Here is a 20873-nt window from a genome sequence, read left to right as displayed (position 1 = left end):
TAGCTATCTTCATCATATGTCTGTTGTAACCTTTGTTTTCATTTCATGTGGCTATCTGTCTTGTAAATATCTTCTTTTTTTTTCTCAAAACAAAAGGGGAAGAAGAAAATTCTCCTATTTAACCTCCTAACATACCTATTTCTGTCACAAAACCTTCTTTTTTCCTATATAATTTTACACTTTTTTGAAAATATATTGCTTCGGCTACTCAGTCCTACATTTAACTTGTAGGTGCAAATGGATAGCTCAGGATCATCACAAGCTCTGGAAATACTCATTACAACACGTTGCTTATCACAAAGATGATTTTTTTTTATTTGAAGATACATATCAGAAGGTAGATAACATATAAATATGAAAACCACACTAGAATTGTATTAGAAATCTATTTTTATATGATAGATTCTGAAGCATGGTGTGATGCCCAAGGGGACGTGGCACTGGGTGCAGTAGTATCGTGTTTCTCCCCAGACACGCTTCACAAGTGTATCCTGCTTCTTGGAGTAAACTGTAAACACTCATATCAGATTGCTCTTCTTCTGTGTTGGTTCAGTGACTTCTGGGAAATGTCTTTCTGTCAGTCGAGAGGGTGGGACGTTTGTTCTAGGTGGGCTCGCTTTCTAAATTCCAGGGAGTCCTTTTGCTCTCAAGGTTTGTCATACAAATAAAAGAATTCCACACAGAAATTTCCAGCTAATGGACAAAGGTTTTCTTGTAGTATTTCTTGCATTGCATTCTGGGTATTGGATATGATGCCATTCTCTGATTGGCTTGATCCACTCCTCCCACTATATTGTTGTAGGCAAGCACAAGCCTTGGCTTCATTATTTTCTTTGACCTGTACTCAGTCTCCTCCATATCCATAGTGTGGATAGTTGAAAGGAGTACCATGTTTTTCTTGTCTTTCCAATGCAATGCTAGAACTTTTCCTCACTTTTCGCCTGCAATTTCCCCTTTTCATAATTTTTTATTTAAGAGAGATTGTGGCATCTCTTTCTGGGCAATTTCTACTGTTCCATAACTGTCAGTGGACTTCAAAATTAGGAAATCTCCCACTGTGTGGGCATCTATAAAAGCTATCTGTCATTGTACAGTAGCTTTGCATCAGGAGTGGTTTTACAAGTGTCAAAACAACCTATGACGACATAGCTTTGTCCCTTTCATTCTGTAACTATTCAGGGACCACATATATCTACCAGATGATTCACACAGCATGTAGAATTGTATTCCAGTTCATGCCCTTTTTATCAGGATATACTCGTACTGTACCAACCCAGTTGGCCCTAGTACAAAAGTAGACTTTCATCCACTGTAATGTCCAGTTCAGGAACATAAGAAGCTTTGAACTTATTTCCAAGGTGCTGTAAACTGGCTAAATTTTGTTCAGTGATTTCGCAAAACCTCTTGTAAGACATTATGTCATTGAAAAATGGAGTTGATATGCCTACATGCCATGTATAGTAAAGCCATAATTCAGGTTTCTGAACAACACTGCAAAATGGTTAGAACAAGGAAAGTTCAAAGTTCTTCACACAATAGCAGCAAGACATAATATCCGGTAGTTGAAACACATTGGCTGATACAGTTAACTGTTTCCACCTGTATCATTTCCATCAAATCCATACCAAAAAAGTGTTCAAATATATTAACAATATACGAAAAGGATAGTTGCTACTCACCATATAGAGGAGATGCTGAATCGCAGAAAGGTGCAACAAAAAGACTGTCAGAAAGTTAGCTTTTGGTCAACAAGGCCTTTGTCAAAAGTAGACAAAACACACACACACACACACACACACACACACACACACACACACACATGGCCACAGTCTCTGGCAGCTGGAGTCAGACTGACCGAGACTGTGGTTGTGTGTGTGTTAATTGCATTTGTGTGTGTGTGTTAATTGCATGTGTGTGTGTGTGTGTGTGTGTGTGTGTGTGTGTGTGTGTGTGTGTGCATGCTGTCTACTTTTGACAAAGGCCTTGGTGTCTGAAAGCTCACTTTCTAACAGTCTTTTTGTTGTACCTTTCTGCAACTCAGTATCTACACTATATGGTGAGTAGCAAGTGTCCTTTCTTTTCATTTATTGTTACATTCCATACTGGATTTTCCATTGTTCAAATATGTTAAGTTCATCATCAGCAAAAGGAATTATACTGCCATGATTAGCAGTAAGTGGTAATCTTGGTGGAGCCTAATCAGTATCTGGATCAACAACATGCCACTAGAGACCAGTCTATATCAGTGTCTTCCTCAGATTCTTTCTCAATTGATGAAAGTGCAAAAGAGTCATTACCATATTCTGAAACACAAGTGTCTTCCCACTGCTTTTTCTCACTGCAACAATCACTATTCATTTAAGAAAACTGCAAGTAACGTAACACTGCAACAATTGCACAAAAATGCAGTGAAACAACATGGCAATGTTGCAACAATTTCATGAGCACAAGCCAGTAGCGTACACTGCAATAAAATATGAAACTTCTAGAAACACTAACTTATCACAGCAGAAGTAACTGTTGTTGTTGTTGTGGTCTTCAGTCCAGAGACTGGTTTGATGCAGCTCTCCATGCTACTCTATCCTGTGCAAGCTTCTTCATCTCCCAGTACTTACTACAACCTACATATTTCTGAATCTGCTTAGTGTATTCATCTCTTGGTCTCCCTCTACAATTTTGACCCTCCACACTGCCCTCCAATACTAAATTGGTGATCCCTTGATGGCTCAGAACATGTCCTACCAACCGATCTCTTCTTCTAGTCAAGTTGTGCCACAGATTTCTCTTCTCCCCAATTCTATTCAATTCCTCCTTATTAGTTATGTGATCTACCCATCTAATCTTCAGCATTCTTCTGTAGCACCACATTTTGAAAGCTTCTGTTCTCTTCTTGTCCTAACTATTTATCGTCCATGTTTCACTTCCATACATGTCTACACTCCATACAAATAATTTCAAAAACGACTTCGTGACACTTAAATCTATACTCGATGTTAACAAATTTCTCTTCTTCAGCAACACTTTCCTTGCCATTGCCAGTATACATTTTATATCCTCTCTACTTTGACCAACATTAGTTATTTTGCTCCCCAAATAGCAAAACTCATCTACTACTTTAAGTGTCTCATTTCCCAATCTAATTCCCTCAGCATCACCTGATTTAATGCGAGTACATTCCATTATCCTCGTTTTGCTTTTGTTGATGTTCATCTTATATCCTTCTTTCAAGACAATGTCCATTCCATTCAACTGCTCTTCCAAGTCCTTTGCTGTCTCTGACAGAATTACAATGTCATCAGCGAACCTCAAAGTTTTTATTTCTTCTCCATGGATTTTAATTCCTACTCCAAATTTTTCTTTTGTTTCCTTTACTGCTTGCTCAATATACAGATTGAATAACATCGGGGATAGGCTACAACCCTGTCTCACTCCCTTCCCTACCACTGCTTCCCTTTCATGCCCCTCGACTCTTATGACTGCCATCTGGTTTCTGTACAGATTGTAAATAGCCTTTTGCTCCCTGTATTTTACCCCTGCCACCTTCAGAATATGAAAGAAAGTATTCCAGTCAACATTGTCAAAAGCTTTCTCTAAGTCTACAAATGCTAGAAACGTAGGTTTGCCTTTCCTTAATCTTTCTTCTAAGATAAGTCGTAGGGTCAGTATTGCCTTACGTGTTCCAATATTTCTACAGAATCCAAACTGATCTTCCCCGAGGTCAGCTTCTACCAGTTTTTCCATTTGTCTGTAAAGAATTCGCGTTAGTATTTTGAAGCTGTGACTTATTTAACTGACAGTTCAGTAATTTTCACATCTGTCAACACCTGCTTTCTTTAGGATTGGAATTATTATATTCTTCTTGAAATCTGAGGGTATTTCGCCTGTCTCATACATCTTGCTCACCAGATGGTAGAGTTTTGTCAGGACTGGCTCTGCCCAGGCTGTCAGTAGTTCTAGTGGAATGTTGTCTGCTCCCGGGCCTTGTTTCAACTCAGGTCTTTCAGTGCTCTGTCAAACTCTTCATGAAGTATCATATCTCCCATTTCATCTTCATCCACATCCACATCCTCTTCCATTTCCATAATATTGTTCTCAATTACATCACCCTTGTATAGACCCTCTATATACTCCTTCTACCTTTGTGCTTTCCCTTCTTTACTTGGAACTGGGTTTCCATCTGAGCTCTTGATATTCATACAAGTGGTTCTCTTTTCTCCAAAGGTCTCTTTAATTTTCCTATAGGCGGTATCTACCTTACCCCTAGTGAGATAAGCCTCTGCACCCTTACATTTGTCCTCTAGCCATCCCTGCCTAGCCATTTTGCACTTCCTGTCGATATCATTTTTGAGACGTTTGTATTCCTTTTTGCCTGCTTCATTTACTGCATTTTTATATTTTCTCCTTTCATCAATTAAATTCAAAATATCTTCTCTTACCCAAGGATTTCTACTAGCCCTCGTCTTTTTACCTACTTGATCCTCTGCTGCCTTCACTACTTCATCCCTCAAAGCTACCCATTCTTCTTCTACTGTATTTCTTTCCCTCTTTCCTGTCAATTGATCCCGTATGCTCTCCCTGAAACTCTGTACAACCTCTGGCTTAGTCAGTTTATCCAGGTCCCATCTCCTTAAATTCCCACCCTTTTGCAGTTTCTTCAGTTTTAATCTACAGTTCATAACCAATAGATTGTGGTCAGAGTCCACATCTGCCCCTGGAAATGTCTTACAATTTAAAACCTGGTTCCTGAATCTGTGTCTTAGCATTATATAATCTATCTGAAACCTTCTAGTATCTCCAGGCCTCTTCCATGTACACAACCTTCTTTCATGATTCTTGAACCAAGTTTCAGCTACATGATTAAGTTATGCTCTGTGCAAAATTCTACCAGGCAGCTTCCTCTTTCATTCCTTATCCCCATTCCATATTCGCCTACTACGTTTCCTTCTCTTCCTTTTCCTACTACCGAATTCTAGTCACCCATGACTATTAAATTTTCTTCTCCCTTCACTATCTGAATAATTTCTTTTATCTCATCATACATTTCATCAATCTCTTTGTCATCTGCAGAGGTAGTTGGCATATCAACTTGTACTACTGTGGTAGGCGTGGGCTTCATATCTATCTTGGCCACAATAATGCGTCCACTATGCTGTTTGTAGTAGCTTACCCGCATTACTATTTTTTTATTCATTATTAAGCCTACTCCTGCATTGCCCCTATTTGATTTTGGATTTATAACCCTGTATTCACCTGACCAGAAGTCTTGTTCCTCCTGTCACGGAACTTCACCAGTTCCCACTATATCCATTTTTAAGCTATCCATTTCCCTTTTTAAATTTTGTAACCTACCTGATTAAAAGATCTGACAGTCAACACTCCAATCAGTAGAATGCCAGTTTTCTTTCTCCTGATAACGACGTCCTCCTGAGTAGTCCCCTCCTGGAGATCCGAATGTGGGACTATTTTACCTCCAGAATATTTTACCAAAGAGGACGCCATCGCCATTCAACCATACAGTAAAGCTGCATGCCCTCAGGGAAAATTATGGCTGTAGTTTCCCCTTGCTTTCAGCCGTTTGCAGTACCAGCACAGCAAGGCCATTTTGGTTAGTGTTACAAGCCCAAATCAGTCAATCATCCAGACTGGTGCCCCTGCAACTACTGAAAAGGCTGCTGCACCTCTTCAGAAACCACATGTTTGTCTGGTCTCTCAACAGATACCCCTCCGTTGTGGTTGAACTTACGGTACGGCTATCTGTATCGCTGAGGCACGCAAGCCTCCCCACCAACAGCAAGGTGTATGGTTTATGGGGGGGGTAACTACAACAATTATGATGGACATGTTGGTGCTAACTGGTGGCAGTGAAATGAACTATAATGTTTATAATCAGGATATTTGTGCAGGAATGCGTTAAAATTTGGAGGCATGAGTTATCTTGGGATAATATTTATCAGAAAAATGGATTATCTTGGGATAATCAGTTAGGAGATTAATAGCTAACTTTATAAATTGGCCCTCAGTCTGCTATAACTGGGTTTTAAATGCTTATTTTTGCACTTTGTTTGAATCTGTGGGTATTTTTTTTTTAAAGGCTGATTCTTTCTTTTGAATAATGACTTTGCAGAATAGTACACATACTTTGGTCCTCTTTATCAGGTTAAGATTTGGAAGTGACTAGTGCAATAGTTACTTATATGTGCTGCAATTAACTAACATCTCCTACAGCCTTTTAAAGACTGCAACTTATTTGTAGATCTAGCATAGGCATGTTATTGGGAGTGATTCATAATTTTAGAGGAACAGAGATAAAGGCAATGCACAAGCGATGGGACACAGCATCTCCGAGGTAGCGATGAAATGGGGATTTTCCAGTACAACCATTTCCATGAGTGTACTGTGAATATGAGGAATCCAGTAAAACATCAACTCTCTGACATTGCTGTGGCTGGAAAGAGATCTTGCAAGAACGGGATTGACGATGACTGAAGAGAATCAATTCAACATGACAGAAGTGCAGCCCTTCCGCAAATTGCTGCAGATTTCTGTGATGGGCCATCGACAAGTGTCAGCATGTAAACCATTCAACAAATCATCATCGATGTAGGCATTTGGAGGCAAAGGCCAACTCTTGCACCCTTGACGACTGCACAACACAAAGCTTTATGCCTTGCCTGCGCCCGTCAACACTGACATTGTACTGTTGATGGCTGGAAACATATTGTCTGGTCGGACGAGTCTGGTTTCAAACTGTATCAAATGGATAGACGTGTATGGTTATGGAGACAACCTTATGAATCCATGGATCCTGCATGTTGGCAGGGAACTGTTCAAGCAGCTGGAGGCTATGTAATGGTGTTGCGTGTGTGCAATTAAAGTGATATGGGATCCCTAATACATATAGATACGACTCTTGACAAGTGACATGTAAGTAAGCATCCTGTCTGATCACCTGCATCCATTCATGTCCATTGTGCATTCCAACGGACTTTGGAAATTCCATCAGGACAATGCGACACCCCACACATCCAGAATTGATACAGAGTAGCTCCAGGAACACTCTTCTGAGTTTAAATGCTTCCGCTGGCCACCAAACTCCCCAGACATGAACATTATTGAGCATATCTGGGATGCCTTGCAATGTGCTATTCAGAAGATATATCCACCACCTTGTACTCTTAGATTTGTGGACAGCCCTGCAGGATTCATGGTGTCAGTTACCTCCAGCACTACTTCAGACATTAGTTGAGTCCATGCAACATCACATTGCAGCACTTATGTGTGCTCGCGGGGGCCCTACATGATATTAGGCAGGTGTACCAGTTTCTTTGGCTCTTCAGTGTAAATGGACACTGACCAGTGTGGCACAGCATTTCTGACACTGGACTAACTTTCAAGAGGAACATGGTTCAAATCTCTGTCAGCCATCCTGATTTAGGTTTTCCATTTTCTCTAAAACACTGGGATGGTTTATTTGAAAATGAATGGCCAGTTTCTTTCCCCATCTGAGGCATATCTTAAGTTGTTCTCTTTCTCTAATGACATTGTTATTGAGTGGGATTTAAAGACTAATCTTCCTTTTCCTTATAAAGACAAACCTGACATTAGCTCAGACTGTTTTATAGCTTCCATAATTACTCCAACCTATTCATTTACTTTTTCAAAAAATTGATTGCCTTTCTATAGTATTAATTTGCCTCAAGTAATTATGTATTTTTGTTTATTAATATGATAAAAATTAATTTATTTATGTGTACAAAAATTATTAATTTTATTTCCATGTATTTATTACAAAAGTTTGCTTAAGTAAAAACAAACAATGGGAAGCCCAAATTAGAATATTGACAATTGTATGAAAATAATAGATTGCTACTCACCATAAAAATGATATGTTGAGTTACAGACCAGCACAATGAAAAAAACTGCTACATATAAGCTTTCATGCACAGCCTTGTTCAGAAAAGAAAAATACACACACATTCACACAAGGAAGCACAACTCACACACACGAGATCACCATCTCTGGCCAGAACACAACAGAAATGTGTCAAACAGAAGCAACAATCCAAAGTGGGGTGAAGAATGGATTGCACAGTGCTGGTAGCTGGAAGAGGAATCAGTGCTGCCTGGCAGAGCATGCAGGAACTAGAGGTGGCAGAACAGGGCTGCCAGGCACAGCATCAATGGTTTTGGGGGAGAGGAGAATGGGGGACAGAAAGGAGAAGAGCAGAGAAGGGGAAAGTCCAGTAGATGCACCAGAAGAGAGCAGTGCACAGTGAGGGTGAGAGGAGGGGAACTGTGAGGAGGTGGCAGGACAGAGGGGGTGGAAATAGTTGGGTGGAGGGTGTGGGGACAGTGGGTTACCATAGGTTGAGGCTGGGATGATTTTGGGAGCAGAGAATAGGTTTCAAAGGATAACTCCCATCCGCACTGTTCAGAAAAGCTGGTGATGGAGGGGAGGATCCAGGTTGTGGACCATCCAAAGAAATCAAGCATGTTCTGCCACAGGGATGTCCACTTTGCTCTTGACCACAGTTTGGCAGTGGCCATTCATCCTGGTGTACAGTTGGTTGGTAGTCACACCAATATAAAAAGTTGAATAGTGATTGCAGCAGAGCTTGTAGATGACATGGCTGCTTTCAAAAATGGCCCAGCCTCTCAAGGGGTAGTGTAAGCATGTGCGCATTTGCTTAAGTAACATTTAATTGGATGTTCATTATGTGTTGTCACCTTCTTGAAACTCTGCTTAACATGGCAATTTCCTGCAGTATCTGTTTTTTTGTTACTGAAATTTGCCTTCTTGATACTGAAAGATGAATTAAACAAAGCCTCCAATTCAGTAATATTCTCAACTTTAAGTTTTACTTGAACATCTCATAATTTTCCTGTTTTTACAAATTACCAGTGAGGTAGCTGATAAACAGTGCTTTTCACCTTGTCCTGATTTGCTTTGACTCGTGCTTTGCTGTAGATTTGTTAACATATTTAGAAATGGTAAGTGAGCAGGTGTTTTGTCTCATTCTTCTTCTTCTTCTTCTTCTTCTTCTTTCGTTTTGGCCACCTTAAGACCACATAAATTCACTTCAGCTTTGTTTCTTCTGGTCTTTCGTTTTTCGCAATATTGTTTCATTCTCATACTTTGCGACCATTATTATGAGCTCTAGGATTTATTTTTTTATTCACAATTGGTGGATTAACAGGTCTAGTACTAGCAAATTCATCTTTGTTCTTCTGTCCAAGATGATTTTGTTAGGAGCCTTATTCTGTCCTCAAAATCTTTGAAGGCCTGAATTTTTTATTTAAAAATCTGGTTCCTTTATTCTCATTTCTTCCAGATTTCTTTGTATCTCTTAGATTTTGGTTTTCTTGTCCATCAGAAATTGTGTGTTTCACTGTGTTAACTTCCTCTGGTCCATTCTGAGGATGTGTGTGAAGCACATGCTCCGTCTTTTCCTGATGACATCAGAAATTTTTTTATCTTGGTATACAGTTCCTGGTCGGCTCAGTTTCTACATTGACCATCTTATGTTCTTCGAGGTCCTAATATTCTCCTGAGAATCTTGCATTCTATCAGTTCTAGCCTCTTGATCACTCTGGTTCTTACTAAGCTGAGAATTTCTGCTGCATATAGAGCTTCAGGGCGGATCACTGTTTTTAATGTTTCAATTTTGGATTTATTAAAATATTCTTCTTACTGTAGGTGTTGATAGTTTATATGCTAAGTTCATTTTGTTTATTCGTGCTCCCGTTGCTTCTTTTTCAGTCATTCCATTGCCTATCCATTCTCCAAGGTATCTGAATCTCTCCACCTTCTGAATTTCCCCTCTTTCTGTTGTCATCCATCTAGGAGCTGTCATGATGTTTGTCATATAATGTGTTTTCTCGATAGTGATTTGTAGGCCTGGTTTAGCTGCCTGTCTCTGCAGTTCTGTGGTTTGGTTAATTGCCTCTTCTAGTGATTCAGACAAGATCACAATGTCATCTGCAAATGCTAGACAGTCTACCCGTACTCCTTTATTCTTACACTCCAGTCATATTCCACCCAGTCCTTTCATTCCTTGTTGCCACTCTCTGATTATCTTATCGAGGACACAATTAAAGATCAAAGGGGAGAGTCCGTCTCCCTGTCTCACCCCGGTGTTAATCTTAAAGGCCTCCGACAGCTTTCCTCAGAACTTGACCGTGGATGTTGTGTTGCTTAGGGTCTGTTTAACCAGTTCACTGGATTTTCTGTCCAAATTCATCTCCCCTATAAATTGGAACAGTGTGTGTGCATCTACAGAATCATTGGCTTTCTTGAAGTCTATGAATGTAAGCATGAACATTTTGCTCCTCTGTTTTTGATAAGTGATTATTGGTTTTAGATTCAGGATCTGTCCTGTGCATGATCTCTCCTTTCTGAAGCCTCCTTGGCACTCATCAATTTGTGGATTTAGTTGTTCTTCCACTCTATTTAGTAGTGCTTTTGAGAACACCTTATAGGTCACAGGTATTAAAGAAATTCCCCTGTAGTTCCCAGGTTCCATCTTATCGCCTTTCTTGTGTATAGGATGTATTAATGCCAATGTCCAACCTTCTCGAAGCTGCTGCTCTTCCCAGATTTTTCATACAATTTGCGTTAGTTCTATGATCATATTCTCGTTCACATACTTTTTTGTGATGATCCCATCTTCCCCAGGTGCTTTGTTATTTGTCAAGGTTCTTATAATGTTCTTAACCTCTTCTATAGTTGGTGGTTCTGAGTCGGGGTTTGGTTCTTTCTCATTGTAATTGAATGTCTCAGATGGTGCTTCACAATTCAGGAGGTCTTCAAAGTATTCCACCAAGATCTGACTGTTTTCCATGTCTCCATACACTGTCTTTCCTTCATTATTCTTAAAGTTGAGTTTTGAAGGATCATATCTACTTAAGTTAGTCTTGAACATTCTATAGAAGTCTCACATGTTCTTCTTCCGGAAGTCTTCTTCTATTTGAGTTAAACATTCTTGCAAATATTTCCTCTTGAGATTTCTGATAGTTTTAGGAGTGGTTTTTCTTACTTCTTGGAAGTTCTTTAGATTTTCTGGTGTTTTATGAGATCACCAATCAACCCCCACTTTTTGATTGCTTTATCTCCTTCTTTCGGCCACCATGCATGTTTCTTCCTCTTCTCCAGGTGAACTGTTTTCTTTAAGTTGTCAATCAGTACACCTTTCAACTGTTTCCAACCTTGATAGTTCTTCTGATTCAAGCTCGCCTTAAAATCTTTGCTAGTTCTAAGTTTCTCTGTATCATACTTCATAATACAGGTAGTGTATTTAGTCTGCTGGGCTCTTGGTAGAATTTTGATTTTTATTTTGGATAGAAAATGATCTGAGTCTAAATTTGCACTCTTGAGGACTTTGAATTTCCTTTTCTACATGTCATGATATCACTACATGGTCAAGCTGAAACTCTCCTAGTACTAGTTTGGGGGATACCCATGTTTTCTGTTTTCTTGGACGGCATTTAAATGCCATTGATCTCATCATCAGGTCAAAGGTCTTACAAATTTCCACTAGTCATTCGCAATTCCTATTAGTCCTGTTGTGGGCTGGATAGTTCCCAATTATGTTTCTGAACTTCCTCTCTTTCCCTAGCTGAGCACTGAAGTCTCCAAATAGTATGATAACATTCTTAGTTGGAATCTTGGATAGTGTTTCCTTCAGGTCTTCCCAAAATCCTTCTACTTTCTCTGGGTCAGTTCTATCAGTCTCATTTGTGGGAGCATCTTCATTGACAATGATATAAATCTTATTTGCTCCCCTAAAGGTAAGTGTGGAAAGTCTACTGTTTCTGGATCTGAAATCAGTTATGGCTCCCAGGATTTGTTCATTGATTATAAAGCCTGTGCCCAGTTGAGGTACGCTCTTCATTACTTGTCAGGTTTTCCCTTCAGATTGTGATATCCTTCTGATTCAAATGCTGCTTCGTCTGGACATATTGTTTCTTGTAATGCAGTTGCAATGAATTTTTGCTTGGCCAAAGTAACAGTAAGACGTCTCAGTTTTCCAGTTTTGAGGAGTGAGTTAACATTGAAGGTAGCAAAGTATGACACTTTCTTACTTTGCAATCGCTTGCATGCTGGTGCGAATTCCCCGAATCTGTTGGCTCACTAATATTGTCATTGACAATGGCGGATTGGTTACCACATGGGGTAGTGCTTCCTGTAAGAGAACTTACCATCATGCTGAATCGAATGATTTATGTTGGGGTCAACATCTAGGTGTTAACAGGCTTACAGCTGGGGTAGTTAGCCTCAGAGGTGCCTTGAGATGTGACCTGCCTGCTCTTTTATGGCTTATTTGGGCCTCCTTTATCCAGGCTTGGGACCGGCAGCAGCACTTTCAAATTACTCAGTCCACCCATTAGTACTTCAGGTGGATGTTATTATTATTATTGACTCTTTTTGTTTTGATTTCAAGGGATGAAGGAATAAAATGCCAGCCAGCTTGAATGTGGTTTTCAGCCACTTTGTCAGTAAATAACAGGCAAATTCCCATGTCCAAATGCACAAGCATTTTGCAGAACAATGTGACATTTGACCATGCGTTTACACTAGCTGCAGGCAGAAAGGGTAAACAAATTCATCCCTGGTTGGGAAGAAAGGGAGGGGAGGACAGTGAGCTGTCAGTAGCATTAAAACGCCTTTGGAGATGGTGACACTTTCGTAATAATGGCCTATACGTAGGAATGATTGATTCTCCATAAAATAGTGGTCCCAACCCTGCATCAGTTGGATACAAGGCACCAGAAAGGAAGGGTACATGAATAAAATTTCATGTTTGCCTCTTATGTTCTGTAATTGAGCATCTGAATATTTTATGAGGAGATTTTCATGTAGTCATCAACATGCTTTTGCTATCTAGCACTCAAATGTGACCTAAAATTCAAGGTGCATCCATAATGTAAGTTTCCTTGGTGTTGTGACCAGAAACAAAACACAACTGAAAAATTTATTGGAACAGGTACGGGAAGTCTCAGGCTGTTTTTCAACATATTCATTTATTGGAACAGGTACGGGAAGTCTCAGGCTGTTTTTCAACATATTCATCACCAAAATTCATTCATTTGTCATATTGTGGAAGCAATTTTTGTATCCCTATGTCACAGAAGTCAGTCATCAGGGATTGGAAACACGGTGTGTCAACCATTTCAGCCTCTCTGTCAGATTGAAAATGCTGACTCTGACCAAATGGGAATTTTTTGAGGTTCAGGGAAAGATGGAAATCACTGGGAGAAAGGTCTGGACTAAAGTGGGGATGGCCAAACATCTCCCAGCTGAACATCTGCAGGAGCTCTGTTGTTTGTCGAGCCATGTGTGGACGTGTATTACTGTCCAGCAAGATAACATTGGCACTGAGCATCCTCCACCATTGCAATTAATGCATCATTTTGCAGTAATGCTCAGCATTCACCATCTCATCTCTGCTTAGAAATTAGATAAGGAGAACTTGCCATCTGTAACAGAACACTGAACACAGTACTTGCTGTGTGACAGTCTGCTTGAATTTCATCTTGCAGGGAGAGCATAGAATGCTGCTTTCTCTGTGGGGTATCGTATGCAACCCACAACTCATCACCTATGATGATACAGTCCAGAATCTCATTACCTTGCTGCTGAAGGAAAATCAAAGTTGTCTACACATGCTTTGCTTTGTGGTTCTGGTGTCAGCTGCTTCAGCACCCACCTGGTGTGCAATTTCTGGAGCATATGCTCCATAATAATTTATGTAACAAGAAGTGACTGCTGAGTTCCAGTGTTGTGAACTAACAATACTCCATAAAGCATCCCCACACAATTTGCCTGTAATGATGAATAGCCTCCAACTGCATTCCTCATCATGAACATTTTGGCGACCTGCTGCAAAACGTCTGCATCAGTAACGCACCACCTGTTTGCCGATGACATTAGGCACACGACCTGGCACAGCTGATTATCAACTTCAGTCAGCACTATGTTCAGTGCATTCAAAACCTTTATCACTGACTACACTTCACACACAGCAGGTGCTGGAATATGAGCCTCCATTTTCAACCACTGCTACGAAGCTACTGTGAGATCTAGGGAACTTCCACTAGGACATGTACCATGTCATGTGATTACTCTTACCATGTACAAGCAATTGCTCCAAGCAACATATGATTTGATAACTGTAGTACTAGTAGCAAACTTACTTTATGGATGTGCCACATAACATGTCATCAACTGAAGAACCTTTATCTGACAGTGACGCAATTTCCACCTCCAGACTATTGGTTTTGGTCAACTTAGTATTCTGAAATTATGTGCTGAATATTTTGCCAGTGTTACTTGATATATCATTTTAAATATGTAAAAGACAATTTTCATGACCAATTTGGCATGTTGCCTCATATTGTTACATTATGATACCATGATGTATTGTTACATTATGATACTATGATGCAAAACGGGTTCATTAACACTCTGAATATATAATTTCTGAATATTGGAAATCTGTTTTGAGTAATTAAGCATTTTTGTTCACTTCCTTAAAATAATTCACATTCACATGGAACATCCCTCTGTTATACAATGAGGCATAATAGTGATTACATCTCTAAAGTTGTTTGCTTCCCACACAAACAAAACAGTGATATACACACAGCTTCACTGCACTGTAATTTAACATTCAACTGTGTTGGAAAAAATTAGCTTTATGTTTATTTGCTAGCTTCAAAGAAGGACATTGTCCAAAGCCTAAGTTACAGTTGTATGATGTGTGATTCGAGTGTACTGGGATCCGCTAGAAGCTGTAAATTTGTGCCGCTTCAAATAATGGATAAACAAAATGAAAAAGTAAAGATAATGGATAAACCAGAGACAAGACTTTGTACCAGACATCAATTTCTTGTACTGGATTATTCTGTCTATTGTGTCTTTGCATCCAACTTTATATGACTTGCTATTTTTTTTCTTATACTTCTCCTTGTTTAACACACTTGTCCCAGTTTACACTTTTGCTTTACAGTGCTGCTTCCTGTCCTTGATTTCCACATAACTTAACTGTCAATAATAAGGATATCAGAAAATGAGAAAGTTGTGAGTCTGTTGGATTGTTTCTGTCTTATAGTTTTTTGAAGAATGGTTTAAATAGTAACAATGTAACTACTATATTCAATCCATTGTGTTCACTGTTTTCTGCTCACAAGGAATACAATAGATTTCAGACATAGCACATTATTGCATCCCCTTTTTTATTTTCAATAGTTTCTATACATTATCAAATCCTGATATTTTATGTATGAAAGGTCATACAGCTACTACACTTACATTATCAAATCCTGATATTTTATGTATGAAAGGTCATACAGCTACTACACTTTTCCACGGACAGTGAAGTAAACAATGGACAAATGTATTTTTCTATTTCTCACTTTCAATCTCTTTAATGACTTCTGCAGTAGTTAAAAATGATTCATGTTTTTATTATTTGAGAACCTTTTGAAGACAGCCAGGATTAGAGTTGAGTGAGTCAAGGAAATGCTGGAAAACAGGAATCAGTTACAAAAAGACTGCAATTTAAATCAAGCTCTTACCAAATAATGAGTATAGTGTAAACAATGTGGCACTTCATTTGGTATCCTGAATACAACAATTATCTTTTAATTGCTGTTGAGCTTAATGCCACATCTAACTGCTAAATATTATGTAAATAAATGTTAGTGACCAGAACATTCAGTCAATACATTTTACTTTATTTCAAACATTGGGCTGTAGATATGCTAACTATCTCAACAAGCCGTATGACTGTCAAAAGGGAGAATTCTGCAAAGCCACTATCTTTCATTTGGAATATGAAGCAGTCCTGTTATTGTAGCACTGTCAGAAGTCATTTTCTCATGAATCACTAGATTCTCCTTTATTCATTAAATAATCATATTTTATTTATTTTTATTTGTTGTGTACTGCATCACTTCAACAAAATCATCCCAGTGCCATACTAATAAATAAATGAAAATCCCTTCGTCAGGGCTAAGGCTATTGGAGGAAAGGTTCATGACTGTGTTTCAGGTTGAGTCTGATTGATAGGGTTGGTTGCAAAAAAGTGTTTCCACTCGAAAATCAGTCCATAATTTCAGATATCATTATAACAAATTTTGAGAGAAATACTAACACTGAAATGAGAAAACAAAAATGCTCATCATGTAGTGGCTGCATTGAATGATAAATAGGTATGTAAACATGAATTGTAACACGGTAATTCATGTATGTGTTTGGAGGGGGGGGATACCTAACAGACCAATGAAAGTAAGAATAATTTGTCATATTATACAAAGAAATGCTTTGGCACTGACATCCACACAACATCTCAAGTTTTGAATGCTACTCATTTTTTTGTATATAAATAATACTAGGGTGAGAATTGTGAATGGTCTGAAAAGTAAAAGAGGCTACCCTTGGTGGAAACAGTAAATGAGACACATTAGTACTCTCAGCTGCACTTATGATTTGTGCATGAATGTTGATCTTGGATTCTGAATAATATCTTCCTCTATCCTATATGAGTATGGTAAAGGAAAGTCTATGGGGGATTACAAATAGTGGAAAGAGTAAGAGCAGTGTCACTTAATAGTTGAAACAAATATGAATAATGGAAAGAATAAAAATAGTAAAATTGTAAATTATTACCTTTACTCCACTATTATTTCTTGCATCAGTTATCTCCTTAAATCAGTTCCTTCATTATTCTTTCCCCTTAGCTTCAAATGAAGGAATGTGAAAGTGTTTCAGTAACATTACCCTCAAGGTTCTCTTGGCCTTGTTCCAATTTCTGTTTTACACAAATGGATTCTTATTTCCTGTGTGTAATATGAATCATTGTGCAGTAGTTTTTGTGCTTATAATGTAGTCTTTTATTTTTTTTACAGGGTCTTGTTCTGAATATTTATGTGAATAAAAATTGTATTTTTTTTTAATCAGGAGAACAAAGTGAAGGACCTATGCCATGCCAGGTGTGTGGGAAACTCATATCTCGTCGTACAAATATGTACAAGCATGTTGCTCGCATGCATACTGCCCTTCCTACTGCTAGATGTGAGTACTGTGGGAAAACAGTGAAGAACAAATTTGCCATGCGAGACCATGTGCGTATGCATCACATACAAATAATGAGTACATCATCCATGGACACCAGATGCTCTCCGACCTTCACTACTTCCACTGGCAGTTCATCAGTTTCTGGGAATCCTAGTACACCGTAGTCTAGCATCTCCAGATGAGATTGATCATTGTAGATACTAGTAGTGTGTTCAGCTGCCTTACTGTCTTTCACTATCATTATATATATATATATATATAAAAAATCAAAGATGATATCAATATAATAGAAGGAAACATTCCACGTGGGAAAAATTATATATAAAAACAAAGATGAGGTGACTTACCGAACGAAAGCGCTGGCAGGTCGATAGACACACAAACAAACACAAACATACACACAAAATTCAAGCTTTCGCAACAAACTGTTGCCTCATCAGGAAAGAGGGAAGGAGAGGGGAAGACGAAAGGAAGTCGGTTTTAAGGGAGAGGGTAAGGAGTCATTCCAATCCCGGGAGCGGAAAGACTTACCTTAGGGGGAAAAAAGGACAGGTATACACTCGCACACACGCACATATCCATCCACACATACAGACACAAGCAGACATATTTAAAGACAAAGAGTTCGGGCAGAGATGTCAGTCGAGGCAGAAGTGTAGAGGCAAAGAAGTTGTTGAAAGACAGGTGAGGTATGGGTGGCGGCAACTTGAAATTAGCGGAGATTGAGGCCTGGCGGATGACGAGAAGAGAGGATATACTGAAGGGCAAGTTCCCATCTCCGGAGTTCGGATAGGTTGGTGTTGGTGGGAAGTATCCAGATAACCCGGACAGTGTAACACTGTGCCAAGATGTGCTGGCTGTGCACCAAGGCATGTTTGGCCACAGGGTGATCCTCATTACCAACAAACACTGTCTGCCTGTGTCCATTCATGCGAATGGACAGTTTGTTGCTGGTCATTCCCACATAGAATGCATCACAGTGTAGGCAGGTCAGTTGATAAATCACGTGGGTGCTTTCACACGTGGCTCTGCCTTTGATCGTGTACACCTTCCGGGTTACAGGACTGGAGTAGGTGGTGGTGGGAGGGTGCATGGGACAGGTTTTGCATCGGGGGCGGTTACAAAGATAGGAGCCAGAGGGTAGGGAAGGTGGTTTGGGGATTTCATAGGGATGAACTAACAGGTTACGAAGGTTAGGTGGACGGCAGAAAGACACTCTTGGCGGAGTGGGGAGGATTTCATGAAGGATGGATCTCATTTCAGGGCAGGATTTGAGGAAGTCGTATCCCTGCTGGAGAGCCACATTCAGAGTCTGGTCCAGTCCAGGAAAGTATCCTGTCACAAGTGGGGCACTTTTGTGGTTCTTCTGTGGAGGATTCTGGGTTTGAGGGGACGAGGTAGTGGCTCTGGTTATTTGCTTCTGTACCAGGTCGGGAGGGTAGTTGCGGGATGCGAATGCTGTTTTCAGGTTGTTGGTGTAATGATTCAGGGATTCCGGACTGGAGCAGATTCGTTTGCCACGAAGACCTAGGCTGTAGGGAAGGGACCGTTTGATGTGGAATGGGTGGCAGCTGTCATAATGGAGGTACTGTTGCTTGTTGGTGGGTTTGATGTGGACGGACGTGTGAAGTTGGCCATTGGACAGATGGAGGTCAACGTCAAGGAAAGTGGCATGGGATTTGGAGTAGGACCAGGTGAATCTGATGGAACCAAAGGAGTTGAGGTTGGAGAGGAAATTCTGGAGTTCTTCTTCACTGTGAGTCCAGATCATGAAGATGTCATCAATAAATCTGTACCAAACTTTGGGTTGGCAGACTTGGGTAACTAAGAAGGCTTCCTCTAAGCGACCCATGAATAGGTTGGCATACGAGGGGGCCATCCTGGTACCCATGGCTGTTCCCTTTAATTGTTGGTATGTCTGGCCTTCAAAAGTGAAGAAGTTGTGGGTCAGGATGAAGCTGGCTAAGGTAATGAGGAAAGAGGCTTTTGGTAGGGTGGCAGGTGATCGGCGTGAAAGGAAATGCTCCATCGCAGCGAGGCCCTGGACGTGCGGAATATTTGTGTATAAGGACGTGGCATCAATGGTTACAAGGATGGTTTCCGGGGGTAACAGATTGGGTAAGGATTACAGGCGTTCAAGGAAATGGTTGGTGTCTTTGATGAAGGATGGGAGACTGCATGTAATGGGTTGAAGGTGTTGATCTACGTAGGCAGAGATACGTTCTGTGGGGGCTTGGTAACCAGCTACAATGGGGCGGCCGGGATGATTGGGTTTGTGGATTTTAGGAAGAAGGTAGAAGGTAGGGGTGCGGGGTGTCGGTGGGGTCAGGAGGTTGATGGAGTCAGGTGAAAGGTTTTGCAGGGGGCCTAAGGTTCTGAGGATTCCTTGAAGCTCCGCCTGGACATCGGGAATGGGGTTACCTTGGCAAACTTTGTATGTGGTGTTGTCTGAAAGTTGACGCAGTCCCTCAGCCACATACTCCCGACGATCAAGTACCACGGTCGTGGAACCCTTGTCTGCCGGAAGAATGACAATGGATCGGTCAGCCTTCAGATCACGGATAGCCTGGGCTTCAGCAGTGGTGATGTTGGGTGTAGGATTAAGGTTTTTCAAGAAGGATTGAGATGCAAGGCTGGAAGTCAGAAATTCCTGGAAGGTTTGGAGAGGGTGATTTTGAGGAAGAGGAGGTGGGTCCCGCTGTGACGGAGGACGGAACTGTTCCAGGCAGGGTTCAATTTGGATGGTGTCTTGAGGAGTCGGATCATTAGGAGTAGGATTAGGATCATTTTTCTTCGTGGCAAAGTGATACTTCCAGCAGAGAGTACGAGTGTAGGACACCCCGCACCCCTACCTTCTACCTTCTTCCTAAAATCCACAAACCCAATCATCCCGGCCGCCCCATTGTAGCTGGTTACCAAGCCCCCACAGAACGTATCTCTGCCTACGTAGATCAACACCTTCAACCCATTACATGCAGTCTCCCATCCTTCATCAAAGACACCAACCACTTCCTTGAACGCCTGGAATCCTTACCCAATCTGTTACCCCCGGAAACCATCCTTGTAACCATTGATGCCACGTCATTATACACAAATATTCCGCACGTCCAGGGCCCCGCTGCGATGGAGCATTTCCTTTCACGCCGATCACCTGCCACCCTACCTAAAGCCTCTTTCCTCATTACCTTAGCCAGCTTCATCCTGACCCACAACTTCTTCACTTTTGAAGGCCAGACATACCAACAATTAAAGGGAACAGCCATGGGTACCAGGATGGCCCCCTCGTATGCCAACCTATTCATGGGTCGCTTAGAGGAAGCCTTCTTGGTTACCCAAGTCTGCCAACCCAAAGTTTGGTACAGATTTATTGATGACATCTTCATGATCTGGACTCACAGTGAAGAAGAACTCCAGAATTTCCTCTCCAACCTCAACTTCTTTGGTTCCATCAGATTCACCTGGTCCTACTCCAAATCCCATGCCACTTTCCTTGACGTTGACCTCCACCTGTCCAATGGCCAACTTCACACGTCCGTCCACATCAAACCCACCAACAAGCAACAGTACCTCCATTATGACAGCTGCCACCCATTCCACAACAAACAGTCCCTTCCCTACAGCCTAGGTCTTCGTGGCAAACGAATCTGCTCCAGTCCGGAATCCCTGAATCATTACACCAACAACCTGAAAACAGCTTTCGCATCCCGCAACCACCCTCCCGTCCTGGTACAGAAGCAAATAACCAGAGCCACTACCTCGTCCCCTCAAACCCAGAATCCTCCACAGAAGAACCACA

The 20873-nt window shown here is 40.7% G+C and overlaps 1 protein-coding gene across 1 annotated transcript in view; it reads left to right on the top strand.

The window, feature by feature from the left end:
• Nucleotides 1-17303, top strand: part of LOC124799192 (protein abrupt-like) — a 252710-nt gene extending 235407 nt beyond the window's left edge. The window contains exon 7 of the mRNA XM_047262751.1: nt 16961-17303. Within this exon, the coding sequence (XP_047118707.1) occupies nt 16961-17241 (281 nt within the window). The 3' untranslated portion in view covers nt 17242-17303. The remainder of the gene's footprint in view (nt 1-16960) is intronic.
• Nucleotides 17304-20873: the final 3570 nt, after the last annotated feature.

Source organism: Schistocerca piceifrons, chromosome 1, assembly GCF_021461385.2.
Source record: "Schistocerca piceifrons isolate TAMUIC-IGC-003096 chromosome 1, iqSchPice1.1, whole genome shotgun sequence".
Taxonomy (NCBI): Eukaryota; Metazoa; Arthropoda; class Insecta; order Orthoptera; family Acrididae; genus Schistocerca; species Schistocerca piceifrons.
Note: the sequence above shows the minus strand (reverse complement) of the source record. Positions and strands in the feature narration are given on the sequence as shown.